The sequence below is a fragment of the Ursus arctos genome, unplaced genomic scaffold (assembly GCF_023065955.2).
Source record: "Ursus arctos isolate Adak ecotype North America unplaced genomic scaffold, UrsArc2.0 scaffold_25, whole genome shotgun sequence".
Lineage (NCBI taxonomy): Eukaryota > Metazoa > Chordata > Mammalia > Carnivora > Ursidae > Ursus > Ursus arctos.
Window position 1 is genome coordinate 26,626,595 of NW_026622930.1, and position 20,134 is coordinate 26,646,728.

Consider the following 20,134-nt stretch of genomic DNA (forward strand, 5'->3'; position numbering starts at 1 on the left):
GGGGAGCATGTGCGGGCAGGACTTGAAGCCAGGCTCTTGGATCTGTCCCCTCACTGTATAGAAGTGGGAGATTTTGGGGGGCGCCTGGGTGGCACAGCGGTTAAGCGACTGCTTTCGGCTCAGGGCATGATCCCGGCGATCTGGGATCGAGCCCCACATCAGGCTCTTCCGCTATGAGCCTGCTTCTTCCTCTCCCACTCCCCCTACTTGTGTTCCCTCTCTCGCTGGCTGTCTCTATCTCTGTCGAATAAATAAATAAAATCTTAAAAAAAAAAAAAAAGAATTGGGAGATTCTGGGGCGCCTGGGTGGCACAGCGGTTAAGCGTCTGCCTTTGGCTCAGGGCGTGATCCCGGCGTTATGGGATCGAGCCCCACATCAGGCTCCTCCGCTATGAGCCTGCTTCTTCCTCTCCCACTCCCCCTGCTTGTGTTCCCTCTCTCTCTGGCTGTCTCTATCTCTGTAGAAGAAGAAAGAAAGAAAGAAAGAAAGAAAGAAAGAAAGAGAGAAAGAAAAAGAGAAAGGAAGGAAGGAAGGAAGGAAGAAAGAAAGAAAGAAAGAAAGAAAGAAAGAAAGAAAGAAAGAAAGAAAGAAAGAAAGAAAGGGAAAGAAAGAGAGAAGTGGGAGATTTTCCACATGTGCCGTCCAGGGTCTGGGTCCAGAAGGATTATACTGGCTCCCAATGCAGGGTGAGGGGACTGCTGACCACCTGTCACTCTCCTTTGATGATGGCCAGCCAGAAAGCTCTCTTCTGAGAAGGAGTTCCCCATCTGAGGCAATTTGAAACAATCTTATGAGATTTCTTGAGCCCAAAGCTCAAATATAACCTCTCTGGTCTGCTCCCTCCCTCTCTTCTTGTAATTCCACCCAACACATCATGGAGCCGATGGGTTGCAGCTGTCTGCAGGCAATTTCTTGCCGGCCTTCCCTACGCCCTCTCCTGTTTCCTTCCCTTCTCTTTAACAGGCTTTAGCATAGGTCTCTTTGACTTTCAGTTCCAGATACCACTGCCTGTCCCGTTTGTTGTCGTGTTTGAGTTGTAGGCAAGATTTTAGAGTGCACACATGTACACGAGAGGAGGGAGTCGGGACTCTTGGGGGCTAAGGGAGGATGAGTATGAAGGAAATGAGGTTGTTAGTAAGTCAGTCAAGTACCAGAGGGCAAGGTTAACTAATTCGTTGTGCGGGAAGCAGGAGGGAGTCGTAGGTAATAACTTAGGGGCTCAATGGCTGAGATAATTCAGTCGTGTCTACAATGGAGGAGGGTCTCATAACACAGACACAAATGTCATTGAAAGGTGGTGTCAGCTCCGCGGAGAAAGGCAGGCCCCTCTGCCTTTACAGCTGGAGTCATTTCGAAGGAGGAATCTGGTAATTTTGACTTAAAAATGTCTTCATGGATTTTCTTTTTATGCTCCCCATACACACGCCGTCCTCACCCATGGAGGCTTCCTGGATCCCTCCCCTGATGTTTTTACATCAATTTTATTCTTACTTGTATCTTTACAGAAAATGGCACAGAAATCACAGGTTTAGAATACCTAGAAGTTGTTACAGTTCCGTATTTCAAACACCTCAGTATCAAGTTTCTCTCTTCCCGCTCTATGTACAGTATTTACACGCCAGGGGTTACAGTCTCTAACACTTCAAACCAACAGGGAACAAAGACAAGGAGAAGAAGGGGGTTCCATGAACAGAATGAGGAAGAAATCAACTTTTGATACAGAATTAAAATCCAAACTCACTGTCTCAGGCCTTTCTCTTGCGAGGTATTCCCTGCAAAGGGGGGTGGGATGGTAGAGGGAAATGTCGAGGATGGAAGGGAGACAGGCCTGGCCCGGGGGTGGAGGGGGCAGCTGCAGAGAGCCCATCTGGGCAGAAGTTTCCTCCCATCAGCAGACAGGAAGAAGGCCCCAGTCCCCTGTTCCTACGTGGTCCCTGTGTGCAGCCTATTCTCATGGACAGAGGCCCCAGCATACACCTAGCAGGTGCGTGTGCCTGTTGCTTAGTCCGAGTCTAACCCTGGCTCCTGCCTTGCTCTCCTTCGAGCCCTTTCTTGTACCCTTCCTGACCACTCCTTGATGCTTATAGTAGCCCCAGACCCACTCCAGGCTTGGCCTCCCAGGGATGGCCCGGATCAAGTCGAGCCAAGATCTGTGGCTTCCTATGTGTTCACTTTATAGCTGGGTTGGGTTGCTCCGAGGCAGGACACGTGCGCACCAATAAACTGCAAGAAGCTCTAGAAGGGTGTCTTGCACAGCGAGTCAGGGTCACAGGTAGCATATCGGGCGGTCAGGATGCTTCAGAATGCAGACCCAAGGGCTCTGGGTAAGAGTTTGGGCTCCCCAACGGTGCCCTGACCACCGCACTTGTGACAGGGGCCCCCTGGCTGCAGGGCACAGGCCCTGGACGCTACAGGTACTGTCCGTGGCCACCTGCGGTGCCGGCAGCCATGCTGGGGGGAACGGTGGGGCAGGCTGGGGGTGGAGAGGGCGGGCAGGTTCCTGAGGGTGACTGTGGAGGGCATGAGATGGAGGGGGGCGGAGGGGCTCAGGATGGCACCTTCCAAGCTCAACCTGGAATCTGGGTCCCAGTTTTGCTAAAGACTGGGGGGCTCAGGACATTGGTACTAGAGGGCAGGTCCTCAGTCCCTGTCACTGTCGTGGCAGGCAATGAGTTGGTGGCGGTGGGCTTTGGGCCTGGGCAGAGCCGAACCCACAGGGGGTGTAGAGGGTGTAGAGCCGGGGAGGGGAGGCTCTTTCAAGCAAGAGAACAGAGTGAGGGTGGATTTGGACAGTGAGAGTCCCCAGGGGACTGAGTGAAAGCGGCTTGAGGGGGCGGTTTGGGGCAGCAAGAAGGCTTCTGAGGCAGGGCCGTTGGGATGAGGAAGAGGATGCTGGAGAGGCCAAGACTAGATAGGGGGTGTCTCAGCATGGCCCAAAGCCTCGGCCAGAACTGAGTTGTGCCTGAAGTCAGCCCGAGGGTCATGGCAGGGGGGGGGGTTGTGGGCAGGGGGAGGCTGGCAGAGGCCAGGCCTGAGCCCTGCCTCGGAGAACACCTCCCAGCACCACAGGCCCCGAGGAGAGCAGAGTCCTGGGGCTCGGCATCTGCCAGCCCTCCACCTAAGCCATGTCCTCAAGCTGTGGTGGGCTCAGCTTCTCCGTCGGCCTGTCTTCGTCCACGGCCTCCTCCGCCTCGGGCTCCTCGGCATTCCGGGCCAGGCTGTCGGGCCCAGACACAGTCCCCAGCACTTTGGTGCTGTGCTCCTGAGCTCTGGCTCGGAGCGCTGCGATGCTGTTCTCCCTCAGTTCCTCCTGGGACATGGCCGCTGGGGGCTCGGGGCCCCCCTCCTCCTGCTCCGCCTTGTCGAGTCTGGGCGGCGCCTGGCGCTCCACCTCGGGCTTCCTCCCCGACTCCGCTGCTGCCTCCAGCGACTTTTTGTGCATCCCTAAAAAGAATTGTTGGTATTCGGGTTTAGAAAAGCGCCTGGGAAAGCCATCTTGAACTGAAAACGGCAAAGATAGAGAGAGGCCAGCATTAAGGACAAGCAGAAAGCCTTGCTTCACACACCGCAGTCGCGCGAGTCCCAGGGGCCGGGCCGGGGCAGCGGGAGGGGGGCCAGGGGCTGGGGGCCAGCTGGGCACCAGGCCTGCAGGGGGCTTCTTCGGGTCAGGTTCTTGGGCACCTGGCCTCCAGGCAGCCTGTTCTGTCCCTTCCCAAGCGCAGCATGTGCTCCCCCATCCCTCCCTCCTGGGATTCCAGATCTTAGAACCCCAAGATAAGCTGGTGCTGTTACCAGACATAGGCCCCGAGGGCAGGTGGGGGGAAGATGGCACGTGGAGAGATTTCAGGGGGAAGAAGTCCTTTGGGCAAAGCCAGAATGGTGGCCAGAGGGCCCTAGGGGTCCCCTCAACCCCCAAGAGGAGCTGTTTCATTCACCACACCTCTGGCCAAGGGAAGAGGAGGGTACAGACCCTGGGGCCACAGCCACACCCTTCTCACAGGACAAAAGAACCCACAGTCAGGGACCTGACAGGGATGAGAGTCTGAGCCGCCTTGTAGGGGGGCGCAGGGGATAGACAGCAAGCCCTGGGCCCAGCTCGCCCTCTGAGCCTCCTAAGGGAGACTAGGAGGCCTGCTGTGGAGTGCCTCTGTCCTGCTAGGCCGCTGTGGCCAGGTCTCCCTGCTCCGGGGCTCTGTCTTCTCCTCCAGGGAGCCCGCTCTCCTCACCACAGGGGCAGGGCCCCAAGGAGGGTGCGGGCTCTTACCCAGCAGCCACGGGGCACAGGAGTCCATGATGCCATCCTTGGCAGACTTGAGGATGGACTCTGGCAGGGGGATAGAGTGCCGCACCATGGCCCCATAGAGCCCATACTCCGCCATGACGCTGCTCCGGCCCCAGCACTTCTCCCGTTTCCTCCACTTGGCCCTGCGGTTCTGGAACCAGACCTGCAAGTGAGGACGAACAGGGCAGAGGTATGTTCTGAGGGGCACTGAGGCCTTACTCCAGTGGGCCCCCTGTGAAGGTCCCCACCCCTTTTATTGCTGCATCCTCTTGTGACTCCTAGTTTCTCCAGCAGGGTGCCCTCACTTAAGCTCCCCAACTCCATGGTACTCCCAGGGTTCCTCCAGGCTCAGAGTGCCCAGAAGGAGGGCACCCAGTCCTGTAAGAACATGATGGGTGAAATGGGTCGGTTTTTTTTTTTTTTTCTTTTTTAAATCAAAGCAGTTCTAAGGATGATGGGATAGAGGGCTCCGGGTCAGGGTCTTGAGGTGGTGGGCAGTTCCCAGCATGGTCCTCGGTTTGCAGCTGAGAAGCCCCAGCGTGGTAGCTCTTTTGCAAGTGGTCACACCTCCAGCAGATAAACAGAATCTCTTTTCTGACTTGCAGAGGGACACATTCCTTCCAGGGGCTGGACTAGCCATGCGTCTTGTTCCGGGCTCCCTCTCCACCAGAACTTCAGAGGCCGAACGGTCCCTGAAGCCAGGCAAGGGTGGACTCAGGCAGCAAAGGGTATGGCATCCGGGTATCAGGAAGCCCCGGGGACACTCCCAGGAGACCCGAGTCAGCCTCCTTTCTCCGTCCTGTCCTGGCTAAGCCCTGCTTTGCCATAGTGCCCTCCGTTCACCAGCTCTCCGCAGTTTTGGACCTAACCCTGAATGACATTCCAGGGAGCTGGGCATCCATCCCTCAGTCAGGCAAGGAAGACAAAATCCTCCTGGTGTGCAGAGAAGGGGGGATGGGGACCTAGGAGGGTGCAGTGGGGGACACCCTGGAGAACGTTTCTCCACGCCAAAGCTGACTGGTGCAGGGCATGGGGTACCCTGGGGGTGTCAGCAGCGCTCCTGCCCCGTGCTTGGAGCGGTCCCTGCCATGCTTGGGGGAAGGGAGATTTCTCAGTCTCCCAAAGCAGCTTTCGTGAGACTTCCGGCAGCTGACAGGAGCCAGCGCCAGGGACAGCTGCACTGTCCCTCAGGCAGGTGAAAGCTCGGGGAGAAACCGGTGGGCTCTGGAAGGATCCCAAGCCCGACCAGCGGCCCCCTCCCATCCCCTCTCAGCCCCTGCGGGCCCTGACCCCCGGGATGGCGAGACGCCCGAGGCGCCCCGGGAAGTGGGGGGATGAGGGGGAGGACAGAGGCGGGTTCGGGGAAAATCTATTAGTTTCCTCTGCGATTTCCATTCCCTCGCCTCGGCCGGGTCCCCCGCCCCTTCCCTCCGGGCCCCTCCCCCGCCCCCGGAGGCGGAGGTTTCAGCTTTTGATGAAAAATTGCTCCAGCTCTATTCAGGAGGCGGCAAAAGAAGAGTCACCCCCAGGGGCAGCCCTGGGCTGATTGAAAAATAAGTTAATTTCTGTTTGAATCGATGGGCCTCAGGCACTGAAATATCACGGGAAATTAAAGCGGCTGCTCTCTCGGGAGCCGCGGCATTGACCCGCACTAATTAATGCTGGGGAGGCAGCGCGAGCCGCGCCGCGAGCCGCTCCCCCTCCCCGGGGGACCCCAAACACTTCTCATTTAACTAATTAGACGGGGAAAATTGGGTGTTAATTTGTTTAGGATTTTTTCCCCTCTTCCCCCCGGCAGCTCCCTCCCTGCCCCCCCCCCCAGCGCGGGGGCGCGGGAAATGAATGCGGGGCTCGCTGGCAGATGGCTGCCCGGGTCACTCTGCAATCTTCTCCGACTTGATTGCTTGATTAGGTCGTTAGCACATTAAAAAAAAAAATTGCTTGCCGTCTGGCGCTGGCGTGATGAGTGGGACGCGCGGCAGCGCCTGGGTAATTTATCTTTTTATACGGCAAAGAATTTGATTTCAATCTGCAGATATATGGGGCGCCTTTGACACCTGTTTAACATCGTGCCGCTGACAGTTTAACCCTTTGCTGCCTCGGACGCCGGGAGGCCCGGGCGGGTGTTCGGATCCGCGCGCCCCCGCTGTTCCAGCCGCCGCCGCTATGTGGCGCAGTGAGAGCCCCAGCGGCCTCAGGCAACCCCGAGTCTGCGGCTGAGCGCGGCCCGACGCCTCCAGCAGGGGGCGCCCCGGCAGTCCTGCCTCGCCTCCCGACGACCCTCATAAGAGCCAAGTGGTCACAGACACGCTCTGCGGGGCTGCGGAAAGACCGCGCGGTCCATGCACACCTTTAAATGGACCGAAATGTGTGTAACCCTGTTTTGAAATTTCTCCGTTTGTAAATAACCAGGAACCTACAAAAATGGGAGAGACGCGGCCCAATCCTTCCCGGGCCTCGCCACCCCCAATAGAAAACGATCGCTCGATCCAGCCTGGATGGCTCCGCCTGCAGCGAGCTGCACATTTGCCACCACCGGGTTTGGCACCTGCCGTTCCTGCTAGGGCCCTCCTAGAGAGCTGCGGAGCCATTGTGCAGGGCCTTTCCCCTGGTCCGGACCCAGACCGCCACAGGTGACCCCTGCCAAGGAAAGGGTTTATGCAATCTGAAAGCCCCTGGATGGCTGCGCTTCGTGGCCTACAGAGCGGAGACGATGAGCAATGCGAGCCCCGGCTAACTCGCCCGTCGTGCTGGCCTGGCTCCACGCTGTGTTTAGATCCCTCCCCAGCGCCACCTGTCTGTCCCGCAGGCTCTCCTCCTGACTGTCTGCCAAGCCCAGTGTCTGCGGTTTGTCTGAGACCTCTGTCCTGTCCCATCTTCCTTCCCAGTAGCACTTGGTGGCCCTCTATAAATACCCACTTGTCACAATCTGCCTTCTCCCATAGAGGAAAAATCTGAAAGGACTGATCCACATAAAAGTCTGTGACTCCTGGTTTCATCCACCTCTCAGAGAACACAGACGAATGAAGCCCTTGGTGATGGACTTCCAGGCACCCAGTGTGACCACAGAGTGTTGGGAAGGCTTTCTTTATGAATCTAAGTAAGACATCTGCGTCCTGGTCAGGAGATGACCTACCCGCTTGAATACAGTGCATTATAAAACAGCCAGACCACAGCCCTTTAACTGAATCCATGGGCAGACTCCACAATGTTTGGGATTTTAGAAAGAAGAGGTGACGCATATACCACATTACATGGCACTGCTGCAGCCCGCCAGAGCCAGACTCACTCGTTTTGATTTCTGCAGCAAAACACGTGTATATTCACGCTAAAAGGGATAAATAAAGGGCATAAAGTCAGGTCTGGGTTTTGCCACTAGTGAGTTCTGATGCCTCACTTAGGAAAGATCTGTCTTTTCAGCACAGTGTGGATTTATGGATTCTGCACACGGGATTGTGGATTATACAAAGACAGAGATGCCCCACCCGCCCCAGTGGATGCCTGGGAGGATGCGCGGTCCTGGCTTCCTCTGGATTCCATGAGCATTGGTTCTGGGGGAGGGGGCAAGGCTCTCACACGGAAACTGCGTCTTTACTGGAACACTGAAGAAGGGGGTGCAGACTTGGGATTCAGATGCTCTCTGGAGCCTATAAACAGAACCATTTTCCTGCGTCTCCTAATTTAGGCAAATGAATAACTGGTCTACAGATCAGACTTTGCCCACAGACATTCCCAAGGGAGTTGGTGCCAGCTGGTCGTTCGAACCAGGAGTCATGCGGACCCTTGCTTATGGGCTCCTGGAATGCCTGGCTCTCTGCGAAGACCAGATGCTGCTCCAATTTATGGAGGAGACCTGGACAGCCAAAACAATTTCTTTTTAGGACAGTTGGCAGGGAAGCTGTGGCTTGATGCCTTGGAGGGAAGTGTACAAGGAATTAGCATTAACCCTAACCACTCTTCATGTCTGCTTTTCTCTACCCTTCGTGGAAGCAACTGGCACGTATACAGAACTTGATGTTTACAAGAAGCACTGAAGTCAGACAGTCCCGAACTGGAATTCCCAGCTGCGGCAAAAATTGCTGTGTGATCTTGGGCAAGTTACTTGCCTTCTCTGTCTCAGTCTCTTCGAACATAAAATAATGCCTATTTTTCAGGGTTGTTTTGAGGATTAATGAAATAAGTGACAGTTCCTAAAACCCATGATTATCACATAGAAGGTGTCCAAAAAGTGCTACGTATTATTATTTCAATGGAGGCAAAGAAAACCAGTGGGAGTCTGCCCAGAGGGCGGGTTAATCAACAGCATTACCTGCCCCTCTGGCCTCCTCCGCAGGCCCTTTAGCAAGGCTGGACTGACAAATAATAACTCCAGGAGAGGGGCAGAGGGACAGAACTAATCTTCGAGCTGGACGATTTTAATACAGCTAGGCTCTGTTTCCCCTTTAGGCACCCAGAGGGCCAAAGGGAGGCCCCTGCCACTCTCAGCACATTTCTAATGTATTCCAGGCCCTTGAGGCTCAAATTCGAGAGAACAGGCATGCAGTGCCCAACGCTCCCTGCACGTTGGCTGTGATCGGAAGCTAGAAGGCCTTGGCTGGAGATCCTTGCCCTGCCTCCAACTGTCTTAGTGATCTTGGGCGCGTTTCTTGACCTTTTGAGCTTCCGGTTCCTCATCTGTCCTGTCATACCGCCTCCTTGAAGGTTTGTTATAAAAATTAACTATAATAGTGCATGGAAAATGCCTGGCACATAATGAGAACTAAAAAACACTGACCAGCTGCTGGATGAATTCTGTGGATAAACGTGCAACAAGATGAGGCTTTGCTTTCCAGCAAATGCTCAATGACATTTTTTTTGCATAAAGCCAGGTCCTCCCATCTCCCACCTTTGAGATTCCTGCTAAGCATTTAGGCCCTTTTCCCTACTTGGTCTCTTGGTTCTGGCAAGCCCCAAATATTCCTTCGGCCCCTCGCGCCTTCCCTTTCCTGGCTGCCCACTTTCTACAGGAGACTGCCCCTCTCCCGCGACAGTCAAGCCTGGCACTCCTAGCAGAAGCTGCGTCAAGGCCGCAGTGGGGACCAGAGCCCTGCCTCACACGTCAGGGCTTCGAGGGCCTGAGAAGGGACCCAAAAGTGACACCAAGGGTCAGAGATTTGGCACTCCAGGTGGATCTTCCAACTTGGGAAAGAGTCTGGGTTCCTGCATTGCCCCTCAGAGGTGGCGCCCTACAGCACACAGTAGGATGCCTCTGGCTGCCAGCAGCTGGCCAGGCGGGAGCCTCCACAGCTGGCAGCGAGGGTCGCAAGAGATTGTGCCTCCACGGATAGACGGGACCTGGGGAGGGGTACTTGCCCAACAGGTGCTCTCCTGCCACCGGGCGCACTTGGAGCAGAGCGGGCAACCAGCAGTTTCTCTCACGGTGAGGGTAGAGCAGCTGTGCTTGTGCCCATGGCCTCTCTTGTCATCACACAGCTCCTGTCTTGCCAGCTCCCATCCTGGCATCTCTGCAGGACACCGTACCCAGGGCTCCTTCCCTCAAAGGCCTCGCAGGAGGCCCTCTGTGGTCCTCCCAGGATTGTCCCCCTCAAGGAGACATCTCGTAGGATGGATGCTCTTTGCACATTCCTGTCGCTCGCCTCCCCAGGCCCTGCCTTCCGATCTTGCCTCCTACCATCAGGCCTGGCTCTGTCAGCCATGTGGCGGGTCCCATCACATTCACCCGGCTTCCTTCCTCTCCTCAGGCTGGAAGCTGATTAATTTGAGCTCATCGCGGTAATGATTTAATGACTTAACACTCCACATGCGCTCAGCATTCCTGACACCATATTTCAGCATCTCCCTTGCCGTCCCCGCTTCAGGCTCTGAGAAGCCGGTCCTTGCTGCAGCCTCTGATGTCCAGTAGGGGGCAGCTTTGCCCACATTTCCCAGCAGCCCAGGCAGCATCCTTCCCTGTGCACCTGACCCTGCGCATCTTGTCCCTCATCCTGCCCTGTCCCCCCACTTCCTTCCACTCATATTAAACCACGTTAAATGCAGAAACTCCTTTACAGAGCCTCTGACCCAGCGTTTTTACACCGGCTGCCCGCAATCACTGGAGAGCTTTAAAAACATACAGACGCCAAAGGCTTCATGCCAAAGCAATCAAATCAGAATGGCCGGGCACGGGAGCCCGGCATGGGTGCTTCCAAAAGCTGCCCTGTGATGCTAATAAACGTCCCTGGCTGTGAGACTGCATATCTTCTAACTTCTGGAATAGAATCCCTTCAAACTTCGTTCCCTATCCGTGGACAGGGATCCCTTTAAAAGAGGCAGACATGAACAGCACTAGTCAGGGTATCCAAGCCATGAACTTATATATAAGAATTTGTCCACTCAAAAAATAATTTTTTAGGAGTCAGTTTTTGAGGTTTTTTCTTGAGAACAATGCCTGCTACTCACGAAATGGTTATTTTTATAAAAAGGTTTGATACAGGTCCCCACCTGGCCTCCAGCCATCTCTGCTCCCCCAGCTTCAAGTCAAAGCACAGGCTTCAAACTCAAGAGGCAGGTGGTGACCGTGTGGGCTTTCGATGCAGACCTGAGTTAGAGCCCGGTGCCCCCCCGCTTCCCAGCTGTGTGGCCTTGGGTCAGTTGCTGTGCTTCTGCTTCCTGGGTTGTCCCCAGGACTAAATGAGATCAGTGCTGAGATCGAGCGAGCACCGGGCACCTGCCAGGCATCTCTCAGAACACATGACCCGTGGCTCACGGCATCTGCACCAGGGGCGGGGGTCACCATCATCCCCATTTTACAGATGAAGAATCAGGGGCTCTGCAGGTTGAAGTAACTTGTCCAGTCACCCAGCTGGGAACGGTGGAGCCAGGATGTGTCTGGCTCTGAAACAGCGTCCCTAACCACTACGCAGACTTGCCTCTCCTGTGCACGTCGTGTGTTCAGAACACTCGGCACGTGGAAACTGATTTGTAAAGGACAGCTGTGATCGCTGCAGATACATGCTGAGACTTTTCCCGGGCCACCTGGGCAAGGCTATGTGACAGCTCACATGCACCTTCTGGAGCCGGCATTTAGCCAAAGAACCCTGTGGTGCTCAAAGACTCTGAGACATTCTCAGCTCCGTTCTCCCAGATCTGCAGTCCTCGAAGTCCCAGGGCCATCCACTGACTCCATGCCTAGCTCCTCCTTGCTGGCTCCTGTGGCTTCAGACTCCACCCGACAGATGCCCCCTGGCCCCACCCCCAGGCGACTTAAAGAAGCCTGGCATCTGCCTACTGGGGCATTTGTGGCAATGCAGTAATAGCTGAGCAAGAGCCCCAGAATCCTTCACGCACTCCCAGCCACCACCACCATGGCTGAACAGATCGGGCCCACCCCCCGCAAGAGGCAGCTGTTCCTTCCTACTGGTCAGCAGTGCCAGTGTGAGGCCTACCAGCAGGGGAGTTTCTCAGCTCTCCACCCCACCCCGGCCACTTGTGATGGCCAACTTTGTGCAAACAGAGGCCAGGTAGGGGTTACCACTCCACATTGACTGGATTGGGCCTTGGCTTACACACACACACACACACACACACACACACACATGCGATTCAGAATCAACACCCCAGGCTTACCCCACTGGAACCCAGTTGGGTGGGGGGGTGATGGATCTAGGCCACCATGGATAACGCACCAAACAGATAATCTGCTTATGAATAATTGAGCTTATTGTTAGTGTCAATGTCTAAAGCCACTGGCTGAAATTCCTAATAGATTTCCAGGAGAGAGGAAGACTCTTCTGGAAAAATAGCTCATGTCTCATTTCTAAATCTCTGGTTGTCCAGTGAGAGAACACAAAGCAACCCACAACTCATCTGGTTCTCCCCCCAACACACGTCCCACCTCCAAGCGTTCTTGACTGGGAGGGGTTTCAGGAAGTCGAGACCCCCGCTCCCCCTCACTTTTCCCAGCCTTAGCAGTGAACTGCTCTGGACCATTCCACTGATGGAAGCAGTTTTCACTTAAGGATGTGATTCAGTTAAGGCAAACCCAAATCTTCTGGAAATGTTCCTTCTACCCCACTCGCTTCTTCTGACTCATGGAAGCCCTACCTAGAAAATCATCAGACTTCATCTTCTCCCAGAGAAACGATTAAGCAGACCCAGTCCTGCCTAGTGAGGGGGGTTCTGACCTTGGAAAGGTCTTGCTGCTGATGAAAGGGAGCCCTGTGCCCAGCACAGCTGAGAACATCCCAGTCCAGACCAGTGGTTGGTTATGACGCAGAAGTCTCTAGGACAGGGGCACCTGGCTGACTCAGAGGAGCATGCGACTCTTGATCTGGGGGTTGTAAGTTCAAGCCCCATGTTGGGTGTGGAGATTACTTAAAAATCAAATCTTAAAAAAAAAAAAAAACTGTAGGAGAGGAGAAGGGCTTAATGAACCATACTTGCAGACAAGAGTCCCCAGCCACATCCCAGGCCAGACCCGAGCAGGAGCTCTGGGCAGGGCCAGTTGTCTGATTGTGAGAGGAAGGAGTTTCAGGTGAATGGAGGTGGTGGGGAGTAGACAGAAGGGGGGGGCGACCTTTTCTTCATGAGTCAGGGGAGCAGAAGGAAGGGAAACAGAAAGGAGTCAGGACTAGAAGCCATTCTCCCCTCCTACCCACCTCTGGCCTTGGAGCAGACATTTAGCTATACCTAAGAGCTATTTGCCACAACGGAGACCCCCCCCCTTAGAACCCATGACCCACCCAGAACACCTTGTCTCACCACAGGCCCCTTCACGGTCTGCCTGCCATACTCCTCAGGAAGCCTACAGTCTGGAACAGCAGGCCAGCCACATCATCTGAGTCTCTTGTCCCCCCACCCCCCACAGTGCCCACCTCACATGGTAGGTGTTCAGCAAATACCTGTCAGCTTAACTGGACTATTCTTCACAAGGACCCAGAGCAGGGGGGTGGGAGATGGGGTCACAGGTATCCAGGAGCCTGGGGCAGTCAATGCCTCAGAGAGTGTGGAAAGAGAGAGAGGGACCTGGGGCTCTGTTACCTGTATCCTGTCTTCTGGCAGCTCCGTTTTCATGGCCAGCATCTCCCGGGCATAGACATCTGGGTAGTGGGCCTCGTTGAATGCCTTCTCCAGCTCCTCTAGCTGGTAGGAAGTAAAGATTGTCCTAAGGGGAGCAAAACCAGACACTCAGGACCCAGAAACTGAAGGAGACTGGTCCAGGGAGGACAGAATGACACTCCTCCATGCCTCCTAGACAGACCTGAAACACAGGGCTGGCTCAGCATATCAGACACAGACTCCCTCACACACACACACACACACACACACCCCACACTCTCACACTCACGCTCACATATGTTCACACACACTCGTAACTTAACCCTCTAGACTCTTCTTCATTCAAGGCTGAGGACCCCCACTACCCTTCTTGGGAGGACATTATTTTAGCCCTCAGTGACATTTCATACTGGGAATCTTTCTGGAAGTGATTTGGGAGAAAGTGTGTTGAGACAGAAATTTCAGAAAACTGTAGAAAGCCCTTCTTCTTCCTCCCAAGCACAGAGTGAGGGACTCACCAGATAAACAAACCCTTCAGGCCTACTGGGACCTGCTTCCCAGTTTCCTCGCACAGACAGTACTTTATCTTTTAAATGACACCCACGTTCAAAGACCCACCAGAAGGTCCAATGGAACGGAACAGCTTGAACAGCTGAGAATTGACTCTCCCACCTCCTCACGCACCCCGACACTTTGCCCTCCTCACCTGCCCCTCCCCTGCCGCCAGGTCTACTAGCTCCTCAGAGCTGCCCTCGGAGCCCGTCCACTTCCTGTGCTCAGAAGACAAGGAGCACCTTCCAAGCAGCTCACACCTAGACTCAGCCACTCATCAAGGGGGCATCCCATTCAGGTCACTGTGACAGAGCCCGCCTGCGCAACCCCCACTCCCCACAGAGCCGTCTACATTGACCTATTAGGGTCCTAACCTGTTTTAAGAATCCGGTAAAAGCTACATCCTTTTGCCCCAGGAAAATGGGCAAATGAATACACTCCAGCACAAAATTTTACCTCCAACATCAGGGGCTTCGTAGACCCCCTGTTCCCCATAAACCATACACGCCCTCTGACAGGCACCAATTCTTCTCTTTTCAGACCTTAATTTCACCCACTTCCAGGTGACCCTTATCCTGTACCCTTATCAATCAATGGGCAAGATAGCCTTGATTCCACACACCCAGCTCGTAAAAATGGTTCATTCTTAGCTTGAGCCCCTGGATCTGACCCTGGGGACCAGCACAGGGGGCTAGAATCCTTCACTGATGCCCTCACTCTCACCCTCACCCAACACAAGGAAAAAGTACACGTGTAAGCCCCATTGGGTCCTTGTGCTGGTGTCGGCTTTCATATCTTGGGGGAAGATGCAGGGGATGTGTGAGGAAGAAAGATTCTGCCCTTTATAGAAATTGACTGGCTTGATTCTAAATTGCTTCTCCTATTCTCTTGGGAGGGAGGAATGGAATGTTTATGTACACAGAAAGTGAATTCTTCACAATTTTGAAGATCTGCTGGTTTCTATTTTGCTCTTGCCACTTACTGAAGGGCCCCTGAACAGATTGTCAAAATAAACAAAGCATGTAAGTCTTCTTAAAGCTAGGGAAACCGAGGCACACAGGTGTCGTGGTTTGGCCAAAGCCAAAGAAGGGAGAGGATGAGCGGTCGTTTAGAGCCATTCAAGTACCAGCCTCTGCTTGAGAGAACTCTCATTGAAAAAACAGAACAAATCAAAACCTCGAATCCCCCAAACTTTCCCTCATTCCTGCCTCAGAGCTAAGGAAACCCTCCTCTCCAGGGGGCTCCTGCATCCCAAAATGTGATCTGAACCCTGCTCCTGGCTTAACGCAGAGCCCCACACTCTTCAGGTGCCCACTGCATCCTGTCTGCAGAGAAGCTGTGCTTTCCCGGTGCACAGACGAGCAGAATGAGCAGAATCCGAGAGACTGCCAAGGCAGCTGTTCCATCCCTACTCCCGTCTCCGACCCTTACTAAGCCCAGCGTGTTTCCGGGAGAAAAAGAGATGCCCATCTCTCATTACCAGATCCGGGGGCTCTTACCTGGAAATCCCCAAATGAGAGAAGCTCAGGAAAAAACTTTTTTTTTTTTAACTAATTAAAAGCTGCACCGGCCATCAGTAGCCGTTCTGATGTCTCTAATGATCTGCTCTCTTCATACACCAGAAATCACCTGAAACCTAGGGCAGGTGGGGGTGGCGCTGTCTCACTGGGAACCCCCAAACATCTCCTCAGTGGGGAGAGCGTCATGGAAGGACGGAGTCAGGAGCCTTAAGCAGAGACTTTGGGCTAGAGGTCAGCCAGTCCAGCTGCCACACAAGGAGATGTGCTGGAGCAGAAACGCTGTTCCGATGCCCAGGGGATGGTTTCTCCTGGACTCTCCTTGCTGTGTGAACCCCTCTTCCCGTTTCCACACCAGCACAGAAGCAGTTCAGCCCCAGCTCTGACCTGTCCCCCCTCCATGGTTCCCGTCCCTGTCCCTGCTCGGGGAAGCTGACAGGATCTCGCACCCTGGGACCCGCAGGAGAAGGGTGCGTAAAAGACACTCTAATGAATATTTGTTGGATGGATGAATGTAAAAAAAAATGACCCAGGATCAATGTTTCCATTTAAAATAAAACAAAGCTAAACACAACAAAAACACTGCCTAAAGGGAACGAATAAACGAGGTCACTGAGAAACCAAGTCGAAGTTCACCCTCATTCCAGCCCAAACCTATTGGGCCCTTAGAGGACAGGAAGAGCCATTTTAAAAGGTGGGAGCCAATAGGGGAGTTTCCAAGGGCTAGCTAAGAGAGACGGGAATGCAGAAAAGTGCCCAGAGAAAGAATGCAAAGAGGCTGGGAACAAATTGGGGAGAAGAGGATGGAGTGGATGGCAGCCAGGGGAGCTCCCCAGGGGAGAAATGTCCCTTGAGCCAGCAGGAACCTTGCAGGCACCCCACCTGGACTGGGGCGCAGAGAGAGATTGGGGGAAACAGACTGGCCGGTAAGCACAGGGAAGGAATCTGGAAGCAGCACTCGCAGAAAGTCAGGCAGATTTTTGGTTCTCACTTCTTTATTTCCTTAAAACCCCCTCATGAATTTCTACAAGGAACTATAGTAGCCGTGGTGTGGATGCGGAAGGGAATGAGGGTCTGGGGTGGGGGTGGGGGCTGCTTTTCAGGACATACCTTTCAGCACCTATTGAATTTTAAAGTTGTACCAGTAATGCCTACTTGAAGACTTATTTTTTAAAATTCTCTCTGTAGCGGGTACCCCAATGTAGCCCACTCGGCTCCAGCTGGGGCTGATGGCATCATCCAGTCCACACACTTTCCCTCCCCATTTTACAGACCAGGAAACTGGGGCTCACAGAAGGGAAGAGACCCTCTCAGGATCACAAAAGAGCAGAAGCCTAACGAAAAATTTCTACCCGTGCAGCTAGATCGCGCCCAAGATGTTTGGCGCGGTGGGAGCAGAAGGCTAGGGGTGTGGCAGAGCGGACAGGGCCGGCGGGAGCGGAATGCGCGCCAGGGGGCAGCGGGCAGAGGGGCCGGCTTGGGCGGGAGGTGCGAGCCACTCTGCCCCGCGGTCCTCCGAAGGCGCTGATGCTTGGATCGAATCTGGGGACCGCCTGCCCCTCTCTGGCTCCGGTTCGGCCCTGGTTTGGCCTTTCCTTTCTCCCGCAGAAGGAAAAAGCCCGGGCCGTGTCGCCTCCCCGGCGGCCACACACTATCCTCGCCCGGTGTGGCTGGACGCCAGGGTCCCGGGCCGATGTCTCCAAACAACGTTTGGTCTCCCCGGCCCTGGAGCAGCCTTGGACTTCCAACTCAGGAGTCGGCGAGAATAGGGCTGGAGCGACCCGACCCCAACAGGATCTGACGGGGAGTGGGCGAGCAGAAGAAGTAACAGAAAGAGCCGCAGGGGCCTTACCTGTGTCGCCGCTTCTTCCGTTTCTTGGTCTGGTTTAAAGCCGATTTGGACATTTTTCGGTCGCTGGAGGAAACATCTTCAGAATCTGAAAAGCGGGCGGAGGCACATGCGGCAGAATGGGGGGCGCGCTCGGCAGCGCCCGGGGATGTCAAGCGCCCGAAGCCCGCGAGGGCCCCACCCCGGGCCGCCTCCGGGAGCGGCGGGGGCCTGCTCTGCCTGCCGGGGGAGCCCTCCGAAAGGTCGGCCCCATCCCTCAGCCCCGGCTGGCTTTACCCACGCCGGCCCCCGAATCCGGAGATTTTGAACCGATTTCGTTGTAAGAGAGGCAAAGGCCCCAAAGCGCTTGGGGCAGGGACGGCGGTGGAGCGAGGCAGCCTCAGTGGGTCGCATGGCCGGCGGGCGGGGATCTCCGAGCTGCGCCCTGCCCTGCGCCTGTAGCCCCGGCGCCCCGGGCCCGTAAGTTGGCCCCGGGAAGAGGAGCCGGGGCGCAGGAAGCTGGGCGCCGGGAAGCGCTGGAGTCTCCCCCGGCAGAGCCCCTTTTCCAGTGTCTGCAGAATGCGCCCCCGCTCGAGACCGGAGAGACTGCGACGCGCCACTTTTCGTTGCCCCTCCAAATAAAAATAAATAAATAAATAAAAAAGATAACGAAAAATCGGGGGAAGTGCCGAGCGCGAGCGCGAGCCGGAGGTCGCGCGGGTGGGGACGCACCGCCGGGAAAGCAGTCCAGGGAGGGCGCGGTGGGGTCATCCCGGGGCCCCCGAACCCGCCGGGCGCTGGCATCCGATAGATTGTGGCGTTTAGGTGGAATCGGATGGTGGCCGCTCCTGCCGCCGCAGAGGCCAGGGTGTCCAAGCTCGTGGGGTGAAAAATAAACCCCAGCTGACCAACGTGGGCGTTGTGGAACGGAGAAAAAGAGCAAGGAACAACTTTGGATACCAGGGCCGGGGCCGAAGCGGGCACCCGCTTCCTGGGCCGCCAGCACGCGGAACAGAATCGGCTTCCGGAGCGCGGGTCCTCCGGGAGGCCGGGGCCGCGGTGGAGCAGCGGAGCTGGAGGCCCCCAGCCCGCGCCACAGGCTCCGACACCCCAAGCCGGGTTTCCGGTGGGGCCCCCACCCGGCGCCGCGGCAGAGCGGGGCCCGACGCGGGGACCAGAGAAGGGCGCGGAGGCCGGAAACGCCGGGGCCGAAACCAGGCGGGCGCCGGGAGCATCCTCCCCGCGCCGGCCCCGGGCGCGCCGGCCCCAGGCAGGAGCTGCGACCCCTCGGCCTGGCGCGAACTTTTGCGCCGGGAGGAGGCCTTGAGGTGCAAGCGAAAGCCGACGGCGTGGGGCTTCCGGCTCTCGCCCCCAGTCGGGCAGCCTGGCAGCCTCGCCCTCACCTACCCGAGCTGGCCGTCTGGCTGGTGTCCAGCGGCCCCGACGCTCTGCCCAGCGGCTGCAAGTGGACGCTCTGCGGGTCGGACAGCACTTCCAGGAAGGTGGGCTGCGCGTAGAAGCCGGGGAGCCCCCCGGGCCCCAGCAGCCCCATGCCGCCCACTCCTGCGGGACTGAGCACGGAGCGCGCCGCCAGCAAGTGCCCGGGGGCCAGGCCGTCGAGGGCAGCCCGCGGGTGGGAGCTGGGGGGCTCCTTGTTCAAACCCAGTATCTCCTGGATGCCGAACCCCGTGCACCTGGCCGGGGCGCCCCCCGAGGTACTCTTGGCCACTGCCTCGGCTTTGGGCTTGCTCAGCGCTTCCCCCGCTTTCCCCGTCATCTCCCGGCTCTTTGGAGGGGCTGAGGCCGCAGGTCTTTTGCTCCCCCCACCCCCCCCGCCGGGCTCCCCGCTTCGCGAAGTTGGTCCCAGGTGCCCCCTCCGGTGTCTAATGCTCTGGAGCCCCAAGGAGATTCCCCTTTTATCCAACCAGGCGGCAGCCCAAGTGGGGTCAGAGCTGAGCAGCCAATCACCGGGGCCAGGAGCATTAGGAATTCCAAAAAGCTGGCAGCTCCCGCCGCAGGCAGCACCGAGGGGCCAGGGCGCTGGGGGCCGGGCACCGGGAGGACTCGGCAGGATGCCCATGGGCAGGGACCCCAGGGCCTGAAATGAGACAACAAGGTTCAGGGCTGTTCCAGGAGGCTGGGGGGCTTGGGATTCTGGGCAGAGCCTGGCTGGGACATGTCCCTGGGGTGGGGTGGGAGGATGGGCTGAGGGCAGATGTTAGAGACTGGAAGTCCTCCCTCCCTTAAGTCCAGTGCAGATTGACAGGGTCAAAGAAGCCCAAATATGGAATCCTTGTGTAAAAGGCAGAACAAGGAAAGGGGGCAAGTGCCCTGGACAGGGTGTGTGGTGGCAAGGGAGAAAGAGGGGTCAGATTGTGAAGAGGGAGATGTGTGGGTGGGAAAAGCTCCACACCTGCCTTGCAGCACAGGATGAAGCGCCCAGTTCAGAAGAATTACTCAGTAAAGGTCGGCCCAATGAATAAATGAATGATAAAGAGGTCAGGAGTAGGGGTCCCTGGCGGGGCAAGAACAGTGGTGATTTCTTTGGAGAAAAACTGCGGGCATCCACACATCCTCCTAGAGTAAGCATGAGTGTGCCCAGCTTCCGGGGAAGGACTTCATGTATTCTTCCGTCCATTCCTTCGACTAATGCGTATTGAGCACCTTCTCAGGTCTGAGCTAGGACCTCGGGGTCCGCTGTAAATTAGCTAGACAAGGCAAGGGGTCTGCTATACCTCCGAGTTCATGGGGCAGATAGAACGAAGAGGATGGGATTGTGGATGTGGAGGACCAGGCTGGAGCAAGGGCATTAGAGGCAATTAAGAGGTGAGCTTCTGTCCCCAGTTGAGCAGGATCGCTTGACCAACTCCTGTGTTGGAAGTTACAGAATTGCGGCCAACTGGGCCAGTTGAAAAGTG

The 20,134-nt window shown here is 56.1% G+C and overlaps 1 protein-coding gene across 1 annotated transcript; it reads right to left on the minus strand.

The window, feature by feature from the left end:
• Nucleotides 1–3,119: 3,119 nt before the first annotated feature.
• Nucleotides 3,120–18,993, minus strand: VSX2 (visual system homeobox 2). The gene is made up of 5 exons (XM_026519689.4): nucleotides 18,624–18,993; nucleotides 17,241–17,325; nucleotides 13,302–13,425; nucleotides 4,266–4,446; nucleotides 3,120–3,445 (listed from the first exon to the last, which is right to left on the minus strand). The coding sequence occupies exons 1-5, from the start codon at nucleotides 18,991–18,993 to the stop codon at nucleotides 3,120–3,122; spliced, it is 1,086 nt and encodes a 361-aa protein (XP_026375474.3).
• Between the last annotated feature and the right edge of the window lie 1,141 nt (nucleotides 18,994–20,134).

Coding starts and splice junctions, on each gene's coding strand:
- VSX2 (XM_026519689.4), bottom strand. CDS start 18,993: ATGACGGGGAAAGCGGGGGAAGCGCTGAGCAAGCCCAAAGCCGAGGCA. Junction 17,326..18,623: donor CAGCCAGACGGCCAGCTCGG/GTAGGTGAGGGC, acceptor CCCGCTTTTCAG/ATTCTGAAGATGTTTCCTCC. Junction 4,447..13,301: donor TGCCAGAAGACAGGATACAG/GTAACAGAGCCC, acceptor CCTCACTTGCAG/GTCTGGTTCCAGAACCGCAG.